Here is a 24,981-nt window from a genome sequence, read left to right on the forward strand (position 1 = left end):
TCCTGGTCCACCTACGTCGACGCTACCACCAAGAAAGCACAACAGCGCCTATACTTCCTCAGGAAACTAAGGAAATTCGGCATGTCCACATTAACCCGCACCAACTTTTACAGATGTACCACAGACTGGTGTAATGTAGGAGAAGTGGGTTTTGGTTCATTGGAGACTGGCATCAGTATTGAGGAAAGTGGGGGCTGTATCGTTGGGACGGCCGACATCGGAACCGTATTGGGATCAATATTCCTGCAAACTGTATAACTGGGGAAGTAGAAACAGCTTTAAACTAAATAGGGGGCGGGTTTCTGGAGAGGGGGTAGGTACGTAGGTTTACAAAGCAAAAGGATATGTCAACATTGCAAAGCAGAGATTTAGATAACGATACCCAGAGTGTTACAGGAGGGGCAGAGAGTACAAACATTAAAAAAAAAACAGAAAATAGGGTCACAGGGGGAAAAGTGGTAAAAAGGCAAAATTCATGGGTCTTTACTTAAATGCACTTTGTATTCAGCACAAAACAAATGAATGAACAGCAGAAATTGAGGTTAATGGGTTTGATCTTATTGGCATTACAGAGCCTTGGTTACAAGGAGATCAAAGCTGGGAACTAAATATTCAGGGCGAGGTGACTTTTTGTAAGGACAGGTAGGAAGGAGAGAGTGGTGGGGTAGCTTTGTTAATACGGGCTGGAATATGTACAATAGCAAGAAATGATTTTGGACCAGAAGATGTCGAATCCACATGGGTGGAGGTAAGAAATAACAAGGGGAAGACGAGACTGGTGGGAGAGTCTATAGACTCCTAACAGTAGCTACACTGTCGGACAGAGAATAAATCAGGAGATAACGAGGGCATGTAAAAAAAGGTAGTACTTAAACTACGGGTGACTTGAATCTTCACGTGGTGTGATAAATGCAGGGTTTTGGATATATTGGATTATAAACATTTGGCGATTTAAAGGTTAACATCCGGGGTTGGAGTATGTTGGATTGCAGTCGTCGTTTTTTTTTTTTTAAATAATCTTGTTTTGCAAGACCAGAAAGCTTTTTGGAGCCAGAGGTGACATTGATCAGCCCGGGCTAATGCAATGTTGATTGACTAGGGAGGAGTCCCTGGGGAGTTCATTTGTTTTCAGCTTGGGGATATCAGGGGCGGAATTCACCGACCCCACTGCCGGGTCGGAGAATCGCCGGGGGGGGGGGGGCGCGAATCAGTGGTAAACCAGAGGATTGTGAAAGTTTTAAAAACCAACAATAGATGACCCAAACAAAGAGCAAGAGGGTAAACTAGGAAGTGATATACAAACAGACAGTAAGAGTTTCTTTACTGGAGATTGCTAAATAAGATAAGAGCCCATTGTGTAAGGGGCATGGATAGAGGATTGGCTGACTGGCCGAAGGCAGAGAGTGGGGGTAAAGGGGTCTTTTTCAGGATGGCAGCCGTGACTAGTGGTGTGCCTCAGGGGTCTGTGCTGGGACCACAACTTTTCACAATATACATTAATGATCTGGAAGAAGGAACTGAAGGCACTGTTGCTAAGTTTGCAGATGATACAAAGATCTGTAGAGGGACAGGTAGTATTGAGGAAGCAGGGGGGCTGCAGAAGGACTTGGACCAGCTAGGAGAGTGGGCAATGAAGTGGCAGAGGGAATACAATGTGGAAAAGTGTGAGGTTATGCACTTTGGAAGGAGGAATGGAGGCATAGACTATTTTCTAAATGGGGAAATGCTTCGGAAATCGAAGCACAAAGGGACTTGGGAGTCCTTGTTCACGATTCTCTTAAGGTTAACGTGCAGGTTCAGTCAGCTGTTAGGAAGGCAAATGCAATGTTAGCATCATTTCGAGAGGGCTAGAATACAAGACCAGGGATGTACTTCTGAGGCTGTATAAGGCTCTGGTCAGACCCCATTTGGAGTATTGTGAGCAGTTTTTGGCCCTGTATCTCAGGAAGGATGTGCTGGCCTTGGAAACGGGCCAGAGGAGGTTCACAAGAATGATCCCTGGAATGAAGAGCTTGTCATATGAGGAGTGGTTGAGGACTCGGGATCTGTACTCGTTGGAGTTGTTATGGGAGAGGTGTTTTCAGAACCCCAAAATGTATCATGGAGTTCAATCAATGCCCCCCCCCTTTAATGTATTGTTGCTTTTCCGAGCACACAGCGTGTTCTCCAGCTGTAGGATTACAATTATGGACACATGGGTTTTTAAACACAAAGAAATTTTTATTCCATAAACTCAACTTAACCTTTTAAATAAACATTGGATTACTTAACACCCCTTACTTCAAAGATAACCCTGAAAATAATACAACACTAAATAATCCTTCAGTTATTCCTTTCAACATCCAAGAGACTTAACACCTTTAAACAGAAACACATCAGGTTAAAGGCTTTACTATTATAAGTTTAAATCACCCAAATGTTCCAGAGATAGTCTTTCAGGCAGAGATCACAGCAGATCCAGTTCACTGCAAACACAGACACACCCAAGCTCTTTTCCTCAAAACCTAGCTTTCTTCTTTCAAGCAGCACACAGCCACTCTCAACTTTCTCCTCAAACTGGCTTTTTCCTTTCAAGCATCTCACAGCAAACCAGCCAGGCACCTTTCAGCTGCTCTCTCCCAAAACTGAAACTAAAAAACTGCAAAATGGCTGATCTAAAGCCCAGCTCCACCCACGCTCTTACATCACTGCATTTCTTAAAGGTACATTGCTTAAACAGCCATTTCTTAAAGGCACTCTCACATGACAGAGTTTAGAAGGATGAGGGGAAATCTTATTGAAACTTACAGGATACTGCGAGGCCTGGATAGAGTGGACGCGGAGAGGATGTTTCCACTATTGGAAAAAGATAGAACCAGAGGGCAGAGCCTCAGACTAAAGGGACAAACCTTTAAAAGAGAGATAAGGAGGAATTTCTTCAGCCTGAGGGTGGTGAATCAAGATTGGATTGGATTGGATTTGTTTATTGTCACGTGTACCGAGGTACAGTGAAAAGTATTTTTCTGCGAGCAGCTCAACAGATCATTAAGTACATGAGAAGAAAAGGGAATAAAAGAAAATCCATAATAGGGCAACACAAGGTCCACAATGCAAATACCTAGACACTGGCATCGGATGAAGCATACAGGGTGTAGTGTTAATCAGGTCAGTGCATAAGAGGGTCATTTAGGAGTCTGGTGACAGCGGGGAAGAAGCTGTTTTTGAGTCTGTTCGTGCGTGTTCTCAGACTTCTGTATCTCCTGCCTGATGGAAGAAGTTGGAAGAGTGAGTAAGCCGGGTGGGAGGGGTCTTTGATTATACTGCCCGCTTTCCCCAGGCAGCGGGAGGTCTAGATGGAGTCAATGGATGGGAGGCAGGTTCGTGTGATGGACTGGGCGGTGTTCACGACTCTCTGAAGTTTCTTGCGGGCCTGGGCCGAGCAGTTGCCATACCAGGGTGTGATGCAGCCTGATAGGATGCTTTCTGTGGTGCAACTGTAAAAGCGGAATCTGTGGAACTGTTTGCCGCAGAAGGCTGTGGAGGCCACATCACTGAGCGTCTTTAAGACAGAAATAGATAGGTTCTTGATTAATAAGGGGGTCAGGGGTTACGGGGAGAAGGCAGGAGAATGGGGATGAGAAACGAATCAGCCATGATTGAATGGCGGAGCAGAGTCGATGGGCTGAATGGCCTAATTCTGCTCCTGTGTCTTATGGTCTTATATAAAAAGGAAGAGAGAGGCCAAAGTGAAAATAGGCCCCTAAGAGAATGAGACTGGGCAAATAATGATGGGGAATCAGGAAATGGCAGAGGAGTTAAACAAATACTTTGTACCAATCTTCACTACTGGAAGACACTAATAACATTCCAAAAATATTAAATAATCAAGGGGAAAAGGGTGTGGGGGAGGAAATAAATTCAATCACTGGAGAAGAAGTACCAGAGAAACTCATGGAACTAAAGGCAAATAAGTTCCTGGACCTGATGCATATTAAAGTGAGCAGCTACAGAGATAGTGGAGGCACTGGTAACAATCTTCCAAGAATCCTTCAATTCTGGAAAAGTCCCAAGGGATTAGAAAACTGCCAATGTAACAGCTTTACTCAAAAAAAGAGGGAGACAAAAAGCAAGTGGCTGTCGGCCAGTGGTCACTGGGAAAATGTTAGAGTCCAGGCAGGAATGTTCCCTTCCAGTCGGGGAACACTTCAGCAGACAAGGGCATTCAGCCTCTGATCTCCGGGTAAGCGTTCTCCAAGGCGGCCTTCAGGACGCGCGACAACGCAGAATCGGCGAGCAGAAACTTATAGCCAAGTTCCGCACACATGAGTGCGGCCTCAACCGGGACCTGGGATTCATGTCGCATTACATTCATCCCCCACCATCTGGCCTGGGCTTGTGAAATCCTACCAACTGTCCTGGCTTGGTACAATTCACACCTCTTTAACCTGGGGTTACCCCATCTCTCCAGTTGCACGGTCTGGACCTGTAAAGAATTAATTACTCGCATTCAGAGTATCATCTTGCACCATTGACTTTGTCTATATATGTGGTTGTGGAACTCAGCTGTTCACTCACCTCAGGAAGGTGTGCTCCGAAAGCTAGTGATTCAAAACAAACCTGTTGGACTTTAACCTGGTGTAAGACTTCTTACTCTACTTAATAATGGTGTTGGGGGAAGTTTATTAGCATAGGAAACAGAGAGTTAGGATAAGAGGGGCATTTTCAGGATGGTAACCTGTAACTGGCGGAGTGTCACACGGATCAGTGCTGGGGTCACAATTATTAACAATATATATTCATGACTTGGACGAGGGAAGTGAATGAACTATTGTCAAGGTTGTGGGTGATATAAAAATAGGTGGGAAGGCGAGTGGTGAGGATGACACAAAGTTTACACAGGGATGTGGACATGTTAGCTGAGTGGGCAAAAAGTTGGCAGATGAAATATAATGTAGGGAAATGTGAAGTTATGCACTTTGGTAGGAAGAATAAAGGAGCTGAATGTTATTTAAATGGAGACAGACTGCAGAAAGCTGCAGCACAGAGGGACCTGGGGGTCCTTGTGCATAAATCACAAAAAGCTAGCCCACAAGTTCAGCTGGCAATAGGGAGGGGAAATTGAATGTTGGCCTTTATTTCAAAGGGAATGGAGTATAAAAATAGGGAGGCCCTGCTCAAACTATACACGGCACTAGTTAGACCACACCGGGAATACTGCGAACAGTTTTGATCCCTGTATCTAAGGAAAGATATACTGGCATTGGAGGCAGTCCAGAGAAGGTTCACTCGGTTGGTCCTGGGTACGGAGGGATTTTCTTATGAGGAGAGGTCGAGTAGGTTGGGCCTGACCTCATTGGAGTTTAGAAGTGGAGTTGAGGGTTATTACATCAGATCAGTCATGATCTCGTTGAAGGGTGGAGCACACTCGATGGGCCGAATGGCCTACCTCTGCTCATAAGTCTTATGGTCTTCTATTCTCTGGAGTTCAGAAGAATGAGAGGTGATCTCACTGAAACATACAAGGTTCTGAAGGGGTTTGACAGGTTAGATACTGAGAAATTGTTTCCACGGGTTGGGGAATCTGGAACACGGCGTCAATCTCAGCTTAGGGGGCCGATCATTTAGAATTGAGACGAACCAAAGAACAGAATAGAACCTTAGAATTCCTGCAGTGCAGAAGGTGGCCATTCGATCCATCGTGTCTGCAACCATCCTTTGAAAGAACACCCTACCTAGGCCTACTCCCTCACCCAATCCCCGTAACCCCAGCTAACCAATCTTTGGACACGAACGGGCAATTTAGCATGGTCAATCCACTGGCCTGCACATCTTTGGAATGTCCAGGAATGGTTTCACTCAGAGGCTTTGAAATTCTCTACCTTAGAGGCAGGTAAATGCCCATCAATGAATATATTAAGGCCTGGTATTGACAGATTTTGAAAAGATTGGGGAGCAGGCAGGAAGGTGGAATTAGGACAGATCAGCTTTGATCGTATTGACTGGTGGAGCAGGCGTGAGAGGCTTACTGACTCTTTCCTACCCCTAGTTCCTATGTTATGCTCTGGCCACCTTCTCCCCAAATCCTTTCTATGTTTTTGAAGGCCCGTTTTCAGCTTTCTTTCTCCATTCCATATCGGCTTTCCACCTGACCAAACTTGACAATCTGCTGCATTTACCTGCTGCTCCTCTGAGGGGGTAGAACACTGTGACAAGGCAGAGGGTTTCCGAGATCCCTGTTCCTGATCGCTTGCTGGAGGCGGTGGTTCCCATTGAGTTGTTCCTGTGGGAATGTGCCAGTAATAGGTCCCCGAGGTGTCCCGCACCCTCATCCAGCCAGAAGGCAAGTCTGCATCTGTTTCAAACGAGTTCCGATTCCAGATAGGATCTGAATTACAAATGTTAACAACTCATCAATAATCACTCCTAAATAATAGTGAAATTGCTGAAAATACTCAGCAGGTCTGGCAGCATCTTGAGAGAAACAGATAAAGAGTCAATGGTATCACATCAGAATCAGAGGGGGAGATGAGGAAAATGTTTTAATGCAGTGCGTTATTGCGATCTCGAAAGCACTGTCTGTGAGGTATTGTGATCTGGAAGGCACTGTCTGCGAGTTATTGTGATCTGGAAGACACTGTCTGCGAGTTATTGTGATCTGGAAAGCACTGTCTGTGAGTTATTGTGATCTGGAAGGCACTGTCTGTGAGTTATTGTGATCTAGAAGACACTGTCTGTGAGTTATTGTGATCTGAAAGACACTGTCTGTGAGTTATTGTGATCTGGAAGGCACTGTCTGTGAGTTATTGTGATCTAGAAGACACTGTCTGTGAGTTATTGTGATCTAGAAGACACTGTCTGTGAGTTATTGTGATCAGAAAGACACGGTCTGTGAGTTATTGTGATCTGGGAGGCACTGTCTGTGAGTTATTGTGATCTAGAAGACACTGTCTGTGAGTTATTGTGATCTGAAAGACACTGTCTGTGAGTTATTGTGATCTAGAAGACACTGTCTGTGAGTTATTGTGATCTAGAAGACACTGTCTGTGAGTTATTGTGATCTGAAAGACACGGTCTGTGAGTTATTGTGATCTGGGAGGCACTGTCTGTGAGTTATTGTGATCTGGAAGACACTGTCTGAGCGTTATTGCGATCTCGAAAGCACTGTCTGTGAGTTATTGTGATCTGGAAAGCACTGTCTGTGAGTTATTGTGATCTGGAAGGCACTGTCTGTGAGTTATTGTGATCTAGAAGACACTGTCTGTGAGTTATTGTGATCTGGAAAGCACTGTCTGTGAGTTATTGTGATCTGGAAGGCACTGTCGCTGAGTTATTGTGATCTAGAAGACACTGTCTGTGAGTTATTGTGATCTAGAAGACACTGTCTGTGAGTTATTGTGATCTGAAAGACACGGTCTGTGAGTTATTGTGATCTGGGAGGCACTGTCTGTGAGTTATTGTGATCTAGAAGACACTGTCTGCGAGTTATTGTGATCTGGAAGGCACTGTCTGTGAGTTATTGTGATCTAGAAGACACTGTCTGTGAGTTATTGTGATCTAGAAGACACTGTCTGTGAGTTATTGTGATCTGAAAGACACGGTCTGTGAGTTATTGTGATCTGGGAGGCACTGTCTGTGAGTTATTGTGATCTAGAAGACACTGTCTGTGAGTTATTGTGATCTAGAAGACACTGTCTGTGAGTTATTGTGATCTGAAAGACACGGTCTGTGAGTTATTGTGATCTGGGAGGCACTGTCTGTGAGTTATTGTGATCTAGAAGACACTGTCTGTGAGTTATTGTGATCTGGAAGACACTGTCTGTGAGTTATTGTGATCTGAAAGACACGGTCTGTGAGTTATTGTGATCTGGGAGGCACTGTCTGTGAGTTATTGTGATCTAGAAGACACTGTCTGTGAGTTATTGTGATCTGGAAGACACTGTCTGTGAGTTATTGTGATCTGAAAGACACGGTCTGTGAGTTATTGTGATCTGGGAGGCACTGTCTGTGAGTTATTGTGATCTAGAAGACACTGTCTGTGAGTTATTGTGATCTAGAAGTCACTGTCTGTGAGTTATTGTGATCTGGAAGACACTGTCTGTGGGTTATTGTGATCTGGAAGACACTGTCTGTGAGTTATTGTGATCTGGAAAGCACTGTCTGCGAGTTATTGTGATCTGGAGGACACTGTCTGCGAGTTATTGTGATCTGGAAGACACTGTCTGTGAGTTATTGTGATCTGGAAGGCACTGTCTGCGAGTTATTGTGATCTGGAGGACAATGTCTGCGAGTTATTGTGATCTGGAAAGCACTGACTGCGAGTTATTGTGATCTGGAGGACAATGTCTGCGAGTTATTGTGATCTGGAGGACAATGTCTGCGAGTTATTGTGATCTGGAAGGCACTGTCTGTGAGTTATTGTGATCTGGAGGACAATGTCTGCGAGTTATTGTGATCTGGAAAGCACTGTCTGCGAGTTATTGTGATCTGGAGGACAATGTCTGCGAGTTATTGTGATCTGGAAAGCACTGTCTGCGAGTTATTGTGATCTGGAGGACAATGTCTGCGAGTTATTGTGATCTGGGAGGCACTGTCTGTGAGTTATTGTGATCTGGAAAGCACTGTCTGCGAGTTATTGTGATCTGGGAGGCACTGTCTGTGAGTTATTGTGATCTGAAAGACACGGTCTGTGAGTTATTGTGATCTGGGAGGCACTGTCTGTGAGTTATTGTGATCTAGAAGACACTGTCTGTGAGTTATTGTGATCTGAAAGACACGGTCTGTGAGTTATTGTGATCTGGGAGGCACTGTCTGTGAGTTATTGTGATCTAGAAGACACTGTGAGTTATTGTGATCTGGAAGACACTGTCTGTGAGTTATTGTGATCTGAAAGACACGGTCTGTGAGTTATTGTGATCTGGGAGGCACTGTCTGTGAGTTATTGTGATCTAGAAGACACTGTCTGTGAGTTATTGTGATCTGGAAGACACTGTCTGTGAGTTATTGTGATCTGAAAGACACGGTCTGTGAGTTATTGTGATCTGGGAGGCACTGTCTGTGAGTTATTGTGATCTAGAAGACACTGTCTGTGAGTTATTGTGATCTAGAAGTCACTGTCTGTGAGTTATTGTGATCTAGAAGACACTGTCTGTGGGTTATTGTGATCTGGAAGACACTGTCTGCGAGTTATTGTGATCTGGGAGGCACTGTCTGTGAGTTATTGTGATCTGGAAGACACTGTCTGTGAGTTATTGTGATCTGGAAGACACTGTCTGTGAGTTATTGTGATCTGGAAGACACTGTCTGTGAGTTATTGTGATCTGGAAGACACTGTCTGTGAGTTATTGTGATCTGGAAAGCACTGTCTGCGAGTTATTGTGATCTGGAGGACACTGTCTGCGAGTTATTGTGATCTGGAAGACACTGTCTGTGAGTTATTGTGATCTGGAAGGCACTGTCTGCGAGTTATTGTGATCTGGAGGACAATGTCTGCGAGTTATTGTGATCTGGAAAGCACTGACTGCGAGTTATTGTGATCTGGAGGACAATGTCTGCGAGTTATTGTGATCTGGAGGACAATGTCTGCGAGTTATTGTGATCTGGAAGGCACTGTCTGTGAGTTATTGTGATCTGGAGGACAATGTCTGCGAGTTATTGTGATCTGGAAAGCACTGTCTGCGAGTTATTGTGATCTGGAGGACAATGTCTGCGAGTTATTGTGATCTGGAAAGCACTGTCTGCGAGTTATTGTGATCTGGAGGACAATGTCTGCGAGTTATTGTGATCTGGGAGGCACTGTCTGTGAGTTATTGTGATCTGGAAAGCACTGTCTGCGAGTTATTGTGATCTGGGAGGCACTGTCTGTGAGTTATTGTGATCTGGGAGGCACTGTCTGTGAGTTATTGTGATCTGGAAAGCACTGTCTGTGAGTTATTGTGATCTGGGAGGCACTGTCTGTGAGTTATTGTGATCTGGAAGGCACTGTCTGTGAGTTATTGTGATCTAGAAGACACTGTCTGTGAGTTATTGTGATCTGGAAGACACTGTCTGCGAGTTATTGTGATCTGGAAGACACTGTCTGTGAGTTATTGTGATCTGGAGGACAATGTCTGCGAGTTATTGTGATCTGGAAGACACTGTCTGTGAGTTATTGTGATCTGGAAGGCACTGTCTGTGAGTTATTGTGATCTAGAAGACACTGTCTGTGAGTTATTGTGATCTGGAAGACACTGTCTGTGAGTTATTGTGATCTGGAAAGCACTGTCTGTGAGTTATTGTGATCTGGGAGGCACTGTCTGTGAGTTATTGTGATCTAGAAGACACTGTCTGTGAGTTATTGTGATCTGGAAGGCACTGTCTGTGAGTTATTGTGATCTGGAAGGCACTGTCTGTGAGTTATTGTGATCTAGAAGACACTGTCTGTGAGTTATTGTGATCTGGAAGACACTGTCTGTGAGTTATTGTGATCTGGAAAGCACTGTCTGTGAGTTATTGTGATCTGGAAGACACTGTCTGTGAGTTATTGTGATCTGGAAGACACTGTCTGTGAGTTATTGTGATCTGGAAGACACTGTCTGTGAGTTATTGTGATCTGGAAGACACTGTCTGTGAGTTATTGTGATCTGGAAGACACTGTCTGTGAGTTATTGTGATCTGGAGGACAATGTCTGCGAGTTATTGTGATCTGGAAGACACTGTCTGTGAGTTATTGTGATCTGGAAGACACTGTCTGTGAGTTATTGTGATCTGGAGGACAATGTCTGCGAGTTATTGTGATCTGGAAGACACTGTCTGCGAGTTATTGTGATCTGGAAAACAGATGCGGAATACAGGGTTAACGGTAGAGTTCTTGGCAATGTGGAGGAGCAGAGAGATGTTGGGATCTATGTTCATACATCTTTGAAAGTTGCCACTCAAGTGGATAGAGCTCTGAAGAAGGCCTATGGTGTGCTCGCGTTCATTAACAGAGGGATTGAATTTAAGAGCCGTGAGGTGATGATGCAGCTGTACAAAACTTTGGTAAGGCCACATTTGGAGTACTGTGTACAGGTCTGGTCGCCTCATTTTAGGAAGGATGTGGAAGCTTTGGAAAAGGTGCAAAGAAGATTTACCAGGATGTTGCCTGGAATGGAGAGTAGGTCTTACGAGGAAAGGTTGAGGGTGCTAGGCCTTTTCTCATTAGAACGGAGAAGGATGAGGGGCGACTTGATAGAGGTTTATAAGATGATCAGGGGAGTAGATAGAGTAGACAGTCAGAAACTTTTCCCCCGGGTGGAACGAACCATTACAAGGGGACATAAATTTAAGGTGGAAGATATAGGAGGGATATCAGAGGTAGGTTCTTTACCCAGAGAGTAGTGGGGGCATGGAATGCACTGCCTGTGGAAGTAGTTGAGTCGGGAACATTAGGGACCTTCAAGCAGCTATTGGATAGGTACATGGATTAAGGTAAAATGATATAGTGTAGATGTATTTGTTCTCAAGGGCAGCACGGTAGCATTGTGGATAGCACAATTGCTTCACAGCTCCAGGGTCCCAGGTTCGATTCCGGCTTGGGTCACTGTCTGTGCGGAGTCTGCACGTCCTCCCCGTGTCTGCGTGGATTTCCTCCGGGTGCTCCGGTTTCCTCCCACAGTCCAAAGATGTGCGGGTTAGGTGAATTGGCCATGATAAATTGCCCTTAATGTCCAAATTGCCCTTGGTGTTGGGTGGAGGTGTTGAGTTTGGGTCGGGTGCTCTTTCCAAGAGCCAGTGCATACTCAAAGGGCCGAATGGCCTCCTTCTGCGCTGTAAATTCAATGATAATCTATGATTAATCTAGGACAAAGGTTCGGCACAACATTGTGGGCCGAAGGGCCTGTTCTGTGCTGCATTTTCTATGTTCTATGTCTGCGAGTTATTGTGATCTGGAAGACACTGTCTGTGAGTTATTGTGATCTGGAAGACACTGTCTGCGAGTTATTGTGATCTGGAAGACACTCTGCAAGTTATTGTGATCTGGAAGACACTGTGAGGTATTGTGATCTGGAAGACACGGTCTGCGAGTTATTGCGATCTGGAAGACACTGTCTGTGAGTTATTGTGATCTGGAAGGCACTGTCTGTGAGTTATTGTGATCTGGAAGACACTGTCTGCGAGTTATTGTGATCTGGAAGGCACTGTCTGTGAGTTATTGTGATCTGGAAGGCACTATCTGTGAGTTATTGTGATCTGGAGGACAATGTGTGCTATTGTGATCTGGAAGACACTGTCTGCGAGATATTGTGATCTGGAAGTCACTGTCTGCGAGTTATTGTGATCTGGAAGACACTGTCTGCGAGTTATTGTGATCTGGAAGGCACTGTCTGTGAGTTATTGTGATCTGGAAGACACTGTCTGCGAGTTATTGTGATCTGGAAGGCACAGTCTGTGAGTTATTGTGATCTGGAAGACACTGTCTGCGAGTTATTGTGATCTGGAAGGCACTGTCTGTGAGTTATTGTGATCTGGAAGGCACTGTCTGCGAGTTGTGATCTGGAAGACACTGTCTGTGAGTTATTGTGATCTGGAAGACACTGTCTGTGAGTTATTGTGATCTGGACGGCACTGTCTGTGAGTTATTGTGATCTGGAAAGCACTGTCTGCGAGTTATTGTGATCTGGAAGACACTGTCCGTGAGTTATTGTGATCTGGAAGACACTGTCTGTGAGTTATTGTGATCTGGAAAGCACTGTCTGTGAGTTATTGTGATCTGGAAAGCACTGTCTGTGAGTTATTGCGATCTCGAAAGCACTGTCTGCGAGTTATTGTGATCTGGAAAGCACTGTCTGCGAGTTATTGTGATCTGGAAGACACTGTCTGTGAGTTATTGTGATCTGGAAAGCACTGTCTGTGAGTTATTGTGATCTGGAAAGCACTGTCTGCGAGTTATTGTGATCTGGAAGACACTGTCTGCGAGTTATTGTGATCTGGAAAGCACTGTCTGCGAGTTATTGTGATCTGGAAGACACTGTCTGCGAGTTATTGTGATCTGGAGGACACTGTCTGTGAGTTATTGCGATCTGGAAAGCACTGTCTGCGAGTTATTGCGATCTGGAAGGCACTGTCTGTGAGTTATTGTGATCTGGAAGACACTGTCTGCGAGTTATTGTGATCTGGAAGACACTGTCTGCGAGTTATTGTGATCTGGAAGGCACTGTCTGCGAGTTATTGTGATCTGGAGGACAATGTCTGCGAGTTATTGTGATCTGGAAGACACTGTCTGCGAGTTATTGTGATCTGGAAGACACTGTCTGTGAGTTATTGTGATCTGGAAGGCACTGTCTGTGAGTTATTGTGATCTGGAGGACACTGTCTGTGAGTTATTGTGATCTGGAAAGCACTGTCTGTGAGTTATTGTGATCTAGAAGACACTGTCTGCGAGTTATTGTGATCTGGAAGACACTGTCTGCGAGTTATTGTGATCTGGAAGACACTGTCTGTGAGTTATTGTGATCTGGAGGACAATGTCTGCGACTGCGGTGGAAGCAGTCTCAACAATAACTTTCAAAAGGGAATAAACACAATCCCGGGCCCGCGTCCCAGCAAGCACAATCCTGGGCCCGTGTCCCAGCAAGCACAATCCCGGGCCCGTGTCCCAGCAAGCACAATCCCGGGCCCGTGTCCCAGCAAGCACAATCCCGGGCCCGTGTCCGAGCAAATATACATCTGGGCCCATGTCTCAGTAAACACAAACTGGTCCTGTGCCCCAGTAACCACAAACCCAGGCCGGTGTCCCATTGAACACAAACCCGGGATGGTATCCCAGCAAACACCCCGGGCGGTATCACGGCAAACACAAACCTGGGCCCGTGTGCCAGTAAACACAAACCCGAGCCTGCGTCCCAGTAAACACAAACCCGGGCCAGCGTCTCAGTAAACACAAAGCCAGGCCCATGTCCCAATGAACACAAACCCTGGCCCGCATCCCAGTAAACACAAACCCGGACAGTGTCCCAGTGAACACAAACCCAGGCCCATGTACCAGTAAACACAAACCCGGACAGTGTCCCAGTGAACACAAACCCAGACAGTGTCCCAGTAAACACAAACACGGGCCAGCGTCCCAGTAAACACAAACCCGGGCCAGCGTCCCAGTAAACACAAACCCGAGCCTGCGTCCCAGTAAACACAAACCCGGGCCAGCGTCCCAGTAAACACAAAGCCAGGCCCATGTCCCAATGAACACAAACCCTGGCCCGCATCCCAGTAAACACAAACCCGGACAGTGTACCAGTGAACACAAACCCAGACAGTGTACCAGTAAATACAAACTCGGGCCCGTTTCCCAATAAACACAAACCCAAGTCGATCACTTTTCTCTCCATTCTGACACCAGTATCTTCACCATCAATCCCCGCTCTCGCTGCAGTAATCTCCTCCAGAGCTGGTGGAAGAGAGAAGTCTCAAACATTCTTTTATAAATCCCAGTGATTTAATCTGATACGGCGGCAGAGCCCAAGCACTGGGCTTGGAGTAAAATCAGAAGCTGGATCCAGAGTCACTGCGGGGTGGGGGGGGGGGTCACCACAGTCCTGGATGTGAAATTACAGACAGCGAGATTGCTGGTTACTAAAAATACCAACAATGACGGACACAAACCTTCAATTCAATACCATAGCCGAGGCTGGGACCGGGTGAACGGCAATCGCCATCAGACGCTGCCCTGTCACAAATACACCACATTGAATCGTGCAGTGAAAGGGCGAAAGGGCAGTGTACAAAGCTGGGGTAATCTTTCCACAGATTTGGCCGGGCAGTAGGTTACCACACCCCCATTACCCCCAACTCTGCAGGGTCAAACCCTCGTCTCTGGTTGGGATGATAGCATTAGACATTTGTCCAGACAGTGAGTGTGGTGAATGAAGCTCTTCAACCATGGAGGCATCACAGCAGCTACCAGCTCCAATACACACATCCAGCCTGTCCCGACGTACACAGAACTGCGTTTCAGGCACATGTATTGAACCTTGTTTTATTGACTGACAGTGTGCACCACTGGCCTGGTGATCATCATTGCCCATCCCTAATTGCCCTGGGAAGATGGTGGGGAGCTGACTTCCTGAATGCAATGGAGTGAATGGCCAGGCTATTCCAGAGGACATAGGTAACAGTAACCCACATTGGTGTGGGTCTGGAATCACACTGGAATCACATACAGGTCAGGCTGCACAAGGACAACAGAATTCCATCCCGGAAAGATATTAGTGATCCACATGGGATTTTTTACAACCATTTCATGGTGACCATTACAGAGACTACATTTTTTTAAACCCCAGATTCATTAAATTAACTGAATTTAAATTCTCCAGTTTAGGGATTTGAACACACGTCTTCAGAGCATTAGTCCACTGGATTACCAGACCTATAACATAACCATTATGCTATCACACCTACTGCTACTCTACAAGTATGGGCGGCACGGTGGCACAGTGGTTAGCACTGTTGCTTCACAGCTCCAGGGACCCGGTCTCAATTCCAGCCTCGGGTCACTGTCTGTGCGGAGTCTGCACATCCTCCCCGTGTCTGCGTGGGTTTCCTCCGGGTGCTCCAGTTTCCTCCCACAGCCCAAAGACGTGCAGGTTATGTGGAGTGGCCATGATAAATTGCCCTTAGTGTCCAAAAAAACTTAGGTGGGGTTACAGGGATAGGGTGGAGGTGTGGGCTTGGGTAGGGTGCTCTTTCCAAGGGCCGGTGCAGACTCGATGGGCCGAATGGCCTCTTTCTGCACTGTAAATTCTATGAAAGCTGCTATTGGAAAGGTGGAAAGATAATGAGCTAAATTGAGCTGTTACCTAAGTTCAATTTGTAACCAGAGAAAGAGCCAAATGTACTAAGCGTCTTCATTATGCTCTTTCTGGAGGGAGAGAGTTCCGTAATTAGAGAGGTCACCTGCATAAAGCGATAGCCAGTGATCCACCCCATCCTGACAAATACCCTCCATTAAACAGAGGCCCTCAACGCTATGGAGAGGCTCTACTGTCAAGGCAACAAAAGTGGAGAAAGAGGGAAGCCCTGTCTAGTGCCCCTACCCAACGGGAAGTAATCTGAGTGTAGAATCTTTGTACGAAGGTTGGCAGAATGGGTATTACACAAGCGACAAATCCAGGAAGCAAATTTATGGCCGAATCCAAATCTCCCGAGAATCTCGAATAGATAATCCCATTTACCCTATCAAATTACAGCTTCGAGAGGTACTATAATCTCAGGCTCGGGTACCTGGGAGAGGGAAAGAATAACACTTAAAAGGTGACGAATATTGGCCGATAATTGTCGGCCCTTCACAAAGCCTGTTTGATCCTCTGAAACTATACCTGGGAGGCCGGACTCCAGCCAGAACGTCAGGACCCGAGCCAGAAGCTTAATGTCGGTGTTCAAAAGTCAGATGGGTCAGTATGAGCTGCACTCAGTCCCCTTTAAGGAGCAAAGAAATAGACTCTTGAGTGAGGGTCGGAGGTAATGAACGGCGAGACAGCGAGTCATTAAACAGGTCCAATATTAAGGGTACGAGCGGTTGAGAATTTTTGTAAAACTCGACCCGGAAGCCACCAGGACCCCTTTGCCAGGTTGCAGCAGCACAATGCATTTTAAAATCTCTTTCGGGCATAATGGAGAATCTAATTCACATCGCTTGCCGACTTCAACAGTTCACCATCCAATAAGTCAGCCATGATTGATTTATCCGCGGGGGGGTTCGGACTTATGCAGGTCGCAGTAATTAAGTTCTAAAAGATGTGTTGACCCGGAGAGGGACAGAACAAGATTATTGCGTATCCTCGGGACCTCACGTGAGGCTGCCTGCCATTTGAATTGATGAGCCAGAAGAGGATTGGCCTTCTCCCCATCTTCATAAAACATACCCCAAGAGCGCTGTCACTGACGCATTGTCTTGCCTGTGGATACCTGCTCGAACTGGGTCTGTAATCGTTTTCCTGTTTGCCATTAACTCCAGAGTAGGATTGAGTGAGTATTGGTGACCCACATCTAGGATGGAGCAGCCTCTGCTGCTCCAACGTCTCAGTCTTCAGCAATACGCCCTGTAAGAAACAACTCCCCCCCCCCCTCTAATGACAACCTCCCCCCATCCCCCCGCTCTAATGACAACCTCCCCCCCCCTCTAATGACAACCTCCCCCCATCCCCCGCTCTAATGACAACCTCCCCCCATCCCCCCGCTCTAATGACAACCTCCCCCCCCCTCTAATGACAACCTCCCCCCATCCCCCGCTCTAATGACAACCTCCCCCCATCCCCCCCCTCTAATGACAACCTCCCCCCATCCCCCCGCTCTAATGACAACCTCCCCCCATCCCCCCCCTCTAATGACAACCTCCCCCCATCCCCCCGCTCTAATGACAACCTCCCCCCATCCCCCCGCTCTAATGACAACCTCCCCCCATCCCCCGCTCTAATGACAACCTCCCCCCATCCCCCGCTCTAATGACAACCTCCCCCCATCCCCCGCTCTAATGACAACCTTAAGAGCCTCCCAAAGCTTGTAGGGAGAGATCGAGTCTGATTTGTTTAGTTTAATGAAATCCTCTATGGAGGTAGATAAACGCTTTATAGAAAATAAAATGTATTCTCTGAAAGCAGAGTGGTGTCTAGTCTCCTGAATGGGCGTTGGACAGGGCCGGGCGCTAACAGTAGATCAACAAAATGGGGCCGTGGTCAGCCGCAAGCACCAAAGCCAGGAGAGCCCTATCAAAAAAAAAACAATGTGGGAATACACAAGATGCATATACGAAAAAAAGAGAGAAATCCTCATCATTCGGGTGCAGAAGTGTCAAGGATCCAATCCCCCTTCCATGCCATAAAACAGGACAAAGCCCTGGCCATCCTGGATGGGACAAGAGTTTTAGGTTTGGAACAATCCAATTTAGGGTCCAAAATACAATTCAGGTCACCTCCTAAAATCAGTTGGTGTCAGTCAAGGTTTGAGAGAGTTTGAAAGAGAATTGATAACATTTGTGTCATCCCAGTTAGGGACATAGACGTTAACAATGACGACTGGAGTGTTCACCCGGAAGCCACAAACAATAATATAATGACCATTAGGGCCAGCCAAAATCCCAGAGGAGAATTGAATTCTCTGTTTAATTCAAATTGCCGTGCCTCTGGCCCTGCCGTTAAAACTGGAGTGAAAAACCTGCCTGATCCAACTCTTACTGAACCTGGTCTGGTCCTTGACACGCAAGTGGGTTTCCTGCAAGAAGACAACATCAGAGTTTAGGCTCTCGACCGCTTTACTCGGCCATTCAGACCCTGAACATTCCAGGTAACCAAATGAATTGGAGTCTCCCTAACCCTAACCTTCCTCAATCCGGAGGCAGCCATTCCCAAAGAGAAATACCAAACAAGGGACACTGTAAAGTTAAAGTAAAGAAATCCACCCAAGACGGCCAGCCAGCCAAGTGAGATGACCCGACAAAGGAGAACCCATGATGACCGCCAGCAAACTAACACTGAAAGCCTAAACACTAAAACGCTCAACACTAACCCCCCCCCCCCAACGACACCATATTGAAACAGTAAAAAAAATACCTTATCCCAAAACCTACAGTTAACAAAACACAACTAAACTTTCTGCTCTTAACTCATTCTCACAGACTATTGTGAGGAGCTCAGAAAACCCTCCATCTCCGCTCCCGTTAACTAACCCCTTTGTTAGCAGGGAGACTCCTAACTGGAAATAAACAAATTATTTAGTTTACAATGCCACATCAGTGTTCAATTATCGCACCCAACAACAACGCTGAAAAGAGAAAGAGAACAATAAACTGATCATTAAAAAAAGGAACGAATAGCAGAAAACTCAAATTTAACCAAAGGTGTTTTGAGCAGATCCAAACCCTGAACATGAAACGACATAAAATGAAGTGCCCGTTCACAGGGCCACAAAATAGAGTAAATAGAGATAAAATAGTGCCCAATTTGGAGCTTGCGATAAAGGGGTCCGAATCTTCCAGCACATCAATAACAGTCCTGTTCTCCAACACCCACCCGAAGGTGAGCCGGGAACACCATTCTGATTGGACTCTATTTCTGTACAAAATGGCTTTCACTCTGTTGAAGGCAGCTCTTTATTTTGCCAAGTCCGCATTCAGATCTTTGTAGAGCCTGATGGAGTGGTCCTCCCATTTGATATCTTGATGCTCTATAGCCCAGCTAAGGAGCTGTTCCTTTTCCTATGAAATTGTATGATAACCGCACAAGGCGGATCTCCAGATTGAGATTTTGGTCGTAGAGAGCGATGGGCCCAGTCACCATCTTGTGAAACATGTCCAAAAAATATTCAGATGGGGTTGCACCCTCCATCCCCTGAGGCAATCCCAAATTGCGACTGTTCTGCCTTCTGAATCTATTCTCCAGGTCACTCAGTCTGGCCTTCAATTACTTCTTACATTTGATCACAAAAGTAAGATCGGCCTTTAGAGAAGTGATCTGATCTGTTAATGCCATCTCAATGCCTTTAATTGTGGTTCCACAAACCTTGCCGATCTTATTTGTGCTTTCAAAGGCGAAAAGAATGCGGCCAAGACCCGCTCAATCGATCTTTTGAGATCAACTGCCAAACTGTGACGGTGTTTCCCCAGTTCACTCGCCTCAATGTTAATGAGGTCCTCGGCTGTTAGTGGAGTGTTTGGAAAAGGAAAAGCTATTCCCGCCATCTAACTTCCAGAAGAATCCTGTGAGGTTTCAGAATCCGTCCACAGATTTTGGCCGGAATCCTTTTTCCTTTTCTCTCTCCTGGGTATCTTCGTGGGGTGGACGCTCGATTTCACTGAACTCTGAGGCTTTTTGAAAAGTAAATGGTTTTTGGAACCAGAAAAGAGGTTAATAAAATCAGTTTTCCAGCAGGAACCATCTCAAGCATGTCCTCCCCTTCCATTGCCTCACCGGACGTCAACGCCCTTGGTGTTTATTAACTCAACCCAGACAGATTCCATATTGCCTGTGCAAATATCTTTCCTCAATATCGTATCAATGGGCGAGATTCATCGCCGGGGGCTGGCGTGAATCCCACCCCCGCTGGTTGCCGAATTCTCCGGCACCAGATATTCGGCGGGTGCGGGAATCGCACGCCGCCGGTTGGCGGGCCCCCCCCGCGATTCTCCGGCCTGAATGGGCCGAAGTCCCGCTGCTAAAATGCCTGTCCCGCCGGCGTAGATTAAACCACCTACCTTACCGGCGGGACAAGGCGGCGCGGGCGGGCTCCGGGGTCCTGGGGGGGGGGGGGGGCGCGGGGCGATCTGGCCCCGGGGGGTGCCCCCACGGTGGCCTGGCCCGTGGGCGGGCCTGTGCCGTGGGGGCACTCTTTTCCTTCCACCTTCGCCACGGTCTCCACCATGGCGGAGGCGGAAGAGACCCCTTCCACTGCGCATGCGTGAGAATGCCGTCAGCGGCCGCTAACGCTCCCGCGCATGCGCCGCCCGGAGATGTCATTTCCGCGCCAGCTGGCGGGGCACCAAAGGCCTTTTCCGCCAGCTGGCGGGGGGGAAATTGGTCCGGCGCCGGCCTAGCCCCTTAAGGTTGGGGCTCGGCCCCCCAAGATGCGGAGCATTCCACACCTTTGGGGCGGAGCTATGCCCGACTGATTTGCGCCGTTTTGGGCACCAGTCGGCGGACATCGCGCCGATACTGGAGAATTTCGCCCAGTATCTTCTTTACTCAACAGTGCAACTCCACCCCCTTTTCCTTCTGTCTGTCCTTCCTAAACACTGAACAGCCTCAATGTTTCGTTCCCATCCCTGTCTCTGGAATCCCACTGCTTCATACCCCTTTATACCAGTCTATCTTTGCAACTAATTCATCCATTTCCCCACCTTTGCCACATATTCCTTGATACCCTTGCCCAACCAAAATCCATCCATTGCAATCTTCAACGTTTCAACAGACACCCAGCAGTTCGCTGTGAGGAGTTCACATTTTGAGTGTGTGAGGAGCTTCCTGGCATCTTCTTGAACAATCCGGGTCTGTTCTGAACTCTGTCTCCAACCTGCAGCAAGTAATTCACCCCCAGGCTCCCCGAATCCTGGCCAACATTTACAAGTCAGGAGTGTAATGGAATACTCTCCACTTGCCTTGATGAGTGCAGCTCCAACAACATTCAAGACAGGTACAGCACGGGGTTAGATACAGAGTAAAGCTCCCTCTACACTGCCCCCATCAAACACTCCCAGGACAGGTACAGCACGGGGTTAGATACAGAGTAAAGCTCCTTCAACACTGTCCCCATCAAACACTCCCAGGACAGGGACAGCACGGGGTTAGATACAGAGTAAAACTCCCTCGACACTGTCCCCATCAAACACTCCCAGGACAGGTACAGCACGGAGTTAGATACAGAGTAAAGCTCCCTATACACTGTCCCCATCAAACACTCCCAGGACAGGTACAGCACGGGGTTAGATACAGAGTAAAGCTCCCTCTACACTGTCCCCATCAAACACCCCTAGGACAGGTGCAGCACAGGGTGAGATACAGAGTAAAGCTCCCTCTACACTGTTCCCATCAAACACTCCCAGGGCAGGTACTGCACGAGGTTAGATACAGAGTAAAGCGCCCTCTACACTGTCTCCATCAAACACTCCCGGGACAGGTACAGCACAGGGTGAGATACAGAGTAAAGCTCCCTCTACACTGTTCCCATCAAACACTCCCAGGACAGGTACAGCACGGGGTTAGATACAGAGTAAAGCTCCCTCTACACTGTCCCCATCAAACACTCCCAGAACAGGTACAGCACGGGGTTAGATACAGAGTAAAGCGCCCTCTACACTGTCCCCATCAAACACTCCCAGGACAGGTACAGCCATCCAGGACAAAGCAGCCCACTTGATTGGCACCCCGTTTAGCAATATTCAACATTCAAACCCTCAACCACCGACGCACAGTGACAGCCGTGTGTACCATCTACAAGACGGGCAGCACGGTAGCCTTGTGGACGGGCAGCACTGTGGATAGCACAATTGCTTCACAGCTCCAGGGTCCCAGGTTCGATTCCAGCTTGGGTCACTGTCTGTGCAGAGTCTGCACATCCTCCCCGTGTGTGCGTGGGTTTCCTCCGGGTGCTCCGGTTTCCTCCCACAGTCCAAAGATGTGCGGGTTAGGTGGATTGGCCATGATAAATTGCCCTTAAGTATCCAAAATTGCCCTTCGTGTTGGGTGGGGTTACTGGGTTATGGGGATAGGGTGGAGGTGTTGACCTTGGGTACGGTGCTCTTTCCAAGAGCCGGTGCAGACTCGCTGGGCCGAATGGCCTCCTTCTGCACTGTAAATTCTATGATAAGGTGCACTCCAGGAACTCATCAAGGTTTCTCAGACAGCACCTTCCAAACCCACAACCATCTCAAAGGACAAGAGCAGCAGATTCCTGGGAACCCCCCCACCTGGAGGTTCCCCTTCAAGTCATTCACCCCCCTGACTGGGAAATATATCACTGTTCCTTCACTGTCGCTGGGGCAACATCCTGGAACTCCCTCCCTAACAGCACAGTGGGTGTACCTACACCACACGGTTTGCAGCTTACGAACGCAGCTCAGCCTTCTTAAGCTGGCCTCCTCCTGCTTCTATATGTTCTCAAGGGGATTTTGGGACGGGCAATAAATGCTGGCCTACCGTCCACTCGCCCTGGCCCCACACTCCTCCTCCCTCACATCCGCCCACAATTGCTCCAATTCCACTCTCCATCAGTGTGCTTTGTTCTTTGCTCTGATTATCTCGACAGTCTGCACTGCTGGAACAGAGTCGGCCAGAGAGGAGCGACTGCTCACAGTTCAGTACTTCACAACGAAACAACGAGTTTCCCTATCACATCTCCACCAATCTCACCACACGGAGGAAATGGTCAACAGTGCTGAGACTGTGTGAATTAGACAGTTTCTAATGGAATTGAACTGTACCTTGGCAATGATCAAACAGTATGATGGCCAGGAAATAATCCTGCATCATCTTGACACAAGCTCTGACTGCTGACTCATCCCAAAGACGCACACTGAAGCTCTGACTGGCTGGCTCAAGGCCCCTCCCCCAATCAAGGCCCCTGCCCCCAATCAAGGCCCCTCCCCCAATCAAGGCCCCTGCCCCCAGTCAAGTCCCTGCCCCCAGTCAAGGAACTGCCCCCAATCAAGGAACTGCCCCCAATCAAGGCACTGCCCCCAATCAAGGCACTGCCCCCAATCAAGGCACTGCCCCCAATCAAGGACCTGCTCTCAATCAAGGACCTGCTCTCAATCAAGGACCTGCCCTCAATCAAGGCCCCGCCCCAGTCAAGGCACTGCCCCCAATCAAGGACCTGCCCTCAATCAAGGCCCCGCCCCAGTCAAGGCACTGCCCCCAATCAAGGACCTGCCCTCAATCAAGGCCCCGCCACAATCAAGGAACTGCCCCCAATCAAGGCCCCGCCCCCAATCAAGGCACTGCCCCCAAACAAGGCACTGCCCCCAATCAAGGACCTGCCCTCAATCAAGGCCCCGCCCCCAATCAAGGCCCCGCCCCCAATCAAGGCACTGCCCCCAATCAAGGCCCCGCCCCAACAAAGAACAAAGAACAAAGAAATGTACAGCACAGGAACAGGCCCTTCGGCCCTCCAAGCCCGTGCCGACCATACTGCCCGACTAAACTACAATCTTCTACACTTCCTGGGTCCGTATCCTTCTATTCCCATCCTATTCATATATTTGTCAAGATGCCCCTTAAATGTCCCTATCGTCCCTGCTTCCACTACCTCCTCCGGTAGCGAGTTCCAGGTACCCACTACCCTCTGCGTAAAAAACTTGCCTCGTACATCTACTCTAAACCTTGCCCCTCTCACCTTAAACCTATGCCCCCTAGTAATTGACCCCTCTACCCTGGGGAAAAGCCTCTGACTATCCACTCTGTCTATGCCCCTCATAATTTTGTATACCTCTATCAGGTCGCCCCTCAACCTCCTTCGTTCCAGTGAAAACAAACCGAGTTTATTCAATCGCTCCTCATTGCTTATGCCCTCCATACCAGGCAACATCCTGGTAAATCTCTTCTGCACCCTCTCTAAAGCCTCCACATCCTTCAGGTAGTGTGGCGACCAGAATTGAACACTATACTCCAAGTGTGGCCTAACTAAGGTTCTATACAGCTGCAACATGACTTGCCAATTCTTATACTCAATGCCCCGGCCAATGAAGGCAAGCATGCCGTCTGCCTTCTTGACTACCTTCTCCACCTGTGTTGCCCCTTTCAATGACCTGTGGACGTGTACTCCTAGCCCCAATCAAGGAACTGCCCCCAATCAAGGCCCCGCCCCCAATCAAGGCACTGCCCCCAATCAAGGCCCCGCCCCCAATCAAGGCGTTGCCCCCAATCAAGGCCCTGCCCCCAATCAAGGCCCCGCCCCCAATCAAGGACCTGCCCTCAATCAAGGCCTCTCCCCCAATCAAGGCCCCGTCCCCAATCAAGGCCCCGCCCCCCAATCAAGGCACTGCCCCCAATCAAGGAACTGCCCCCAATCAAGGCCCTGCCCCCAATCAAGGCCCTGCCCCCAATCAAGGCCCTGCCCCCAATCAAGGACCTGCCCCCAATCAAGGACCTGCCCTCAATCAAGGACCTGCCCTCAATCAAGGCCCTGCCCCCAATCAAGGCACTGCCCCCAATCAAGGCACTGCCCCCAATCAAGGACCTGCCCCCAATCAAGGCCCCGCCCCCAATCAAGGCCCTGCCCCCAATCATGGCCCCACTCCCAATGAAGACACTGCCCCAAATCATTGCCCGCCCCCAATCATGGTTCTCCCCCAATCATGGCTCTGCCCCAGTCGTGGCCCCACCCCCAATCATGGCCCCACTCCCAGTTGTGACACGGCCCTCCCTCAGTCACTGATCCCTTGTTGCAATTCCAGGCGCCCAATCATGGCTCCCACCATGACCTGCCCCAAGTCGCAAGCTCGGCTCGCCAATAGAACCCCCCCGCCCCCCGTGGCAGCCCCCAACCTCCCAGTGATGACCCCATTAC

The 24,981-nt window shown here is 48.1% G+C and overlaps 1 protein-coding gene across 1 annotated transcript in view; it reads right to left on the reverse strand.

Annotated features, from left to right (window-relative positions):
- LOC140392181 (amyloid beta precursor protein binding family B member 1-like) overlaps window positions 1–24,981 on the reverse strand; it is a 398,721-nt gene that overhangs the window by 326,420 nt on the left and 47,320 nt on the right. The window contains 1 exon segment of the mRNA XM_072477563.1: window positions 6,156–6,364. Within this exon segment, the coding sequence (XP_072333664.1) occupies window positions 6,156–6,364 (209 nt within the window).

This window comes from Scyliorhinus torazame, chromosome 15, assembly GCF_047496885.1.
Source record: "Scyliorhinus torazame isolate Kashiwa2021f chromosome 15, sScyTor2.1, whole genome shotgun sequence".
In the NCBI taxonomy this organism is placed as follows: domain Eukaryota; kingdom Metazoa; phylum Chordata; class Chondrichthyes; order Carcharhiniformes; family Scyliorhinidae; genus Scyliorhinus; species Scyliorhinus torazame.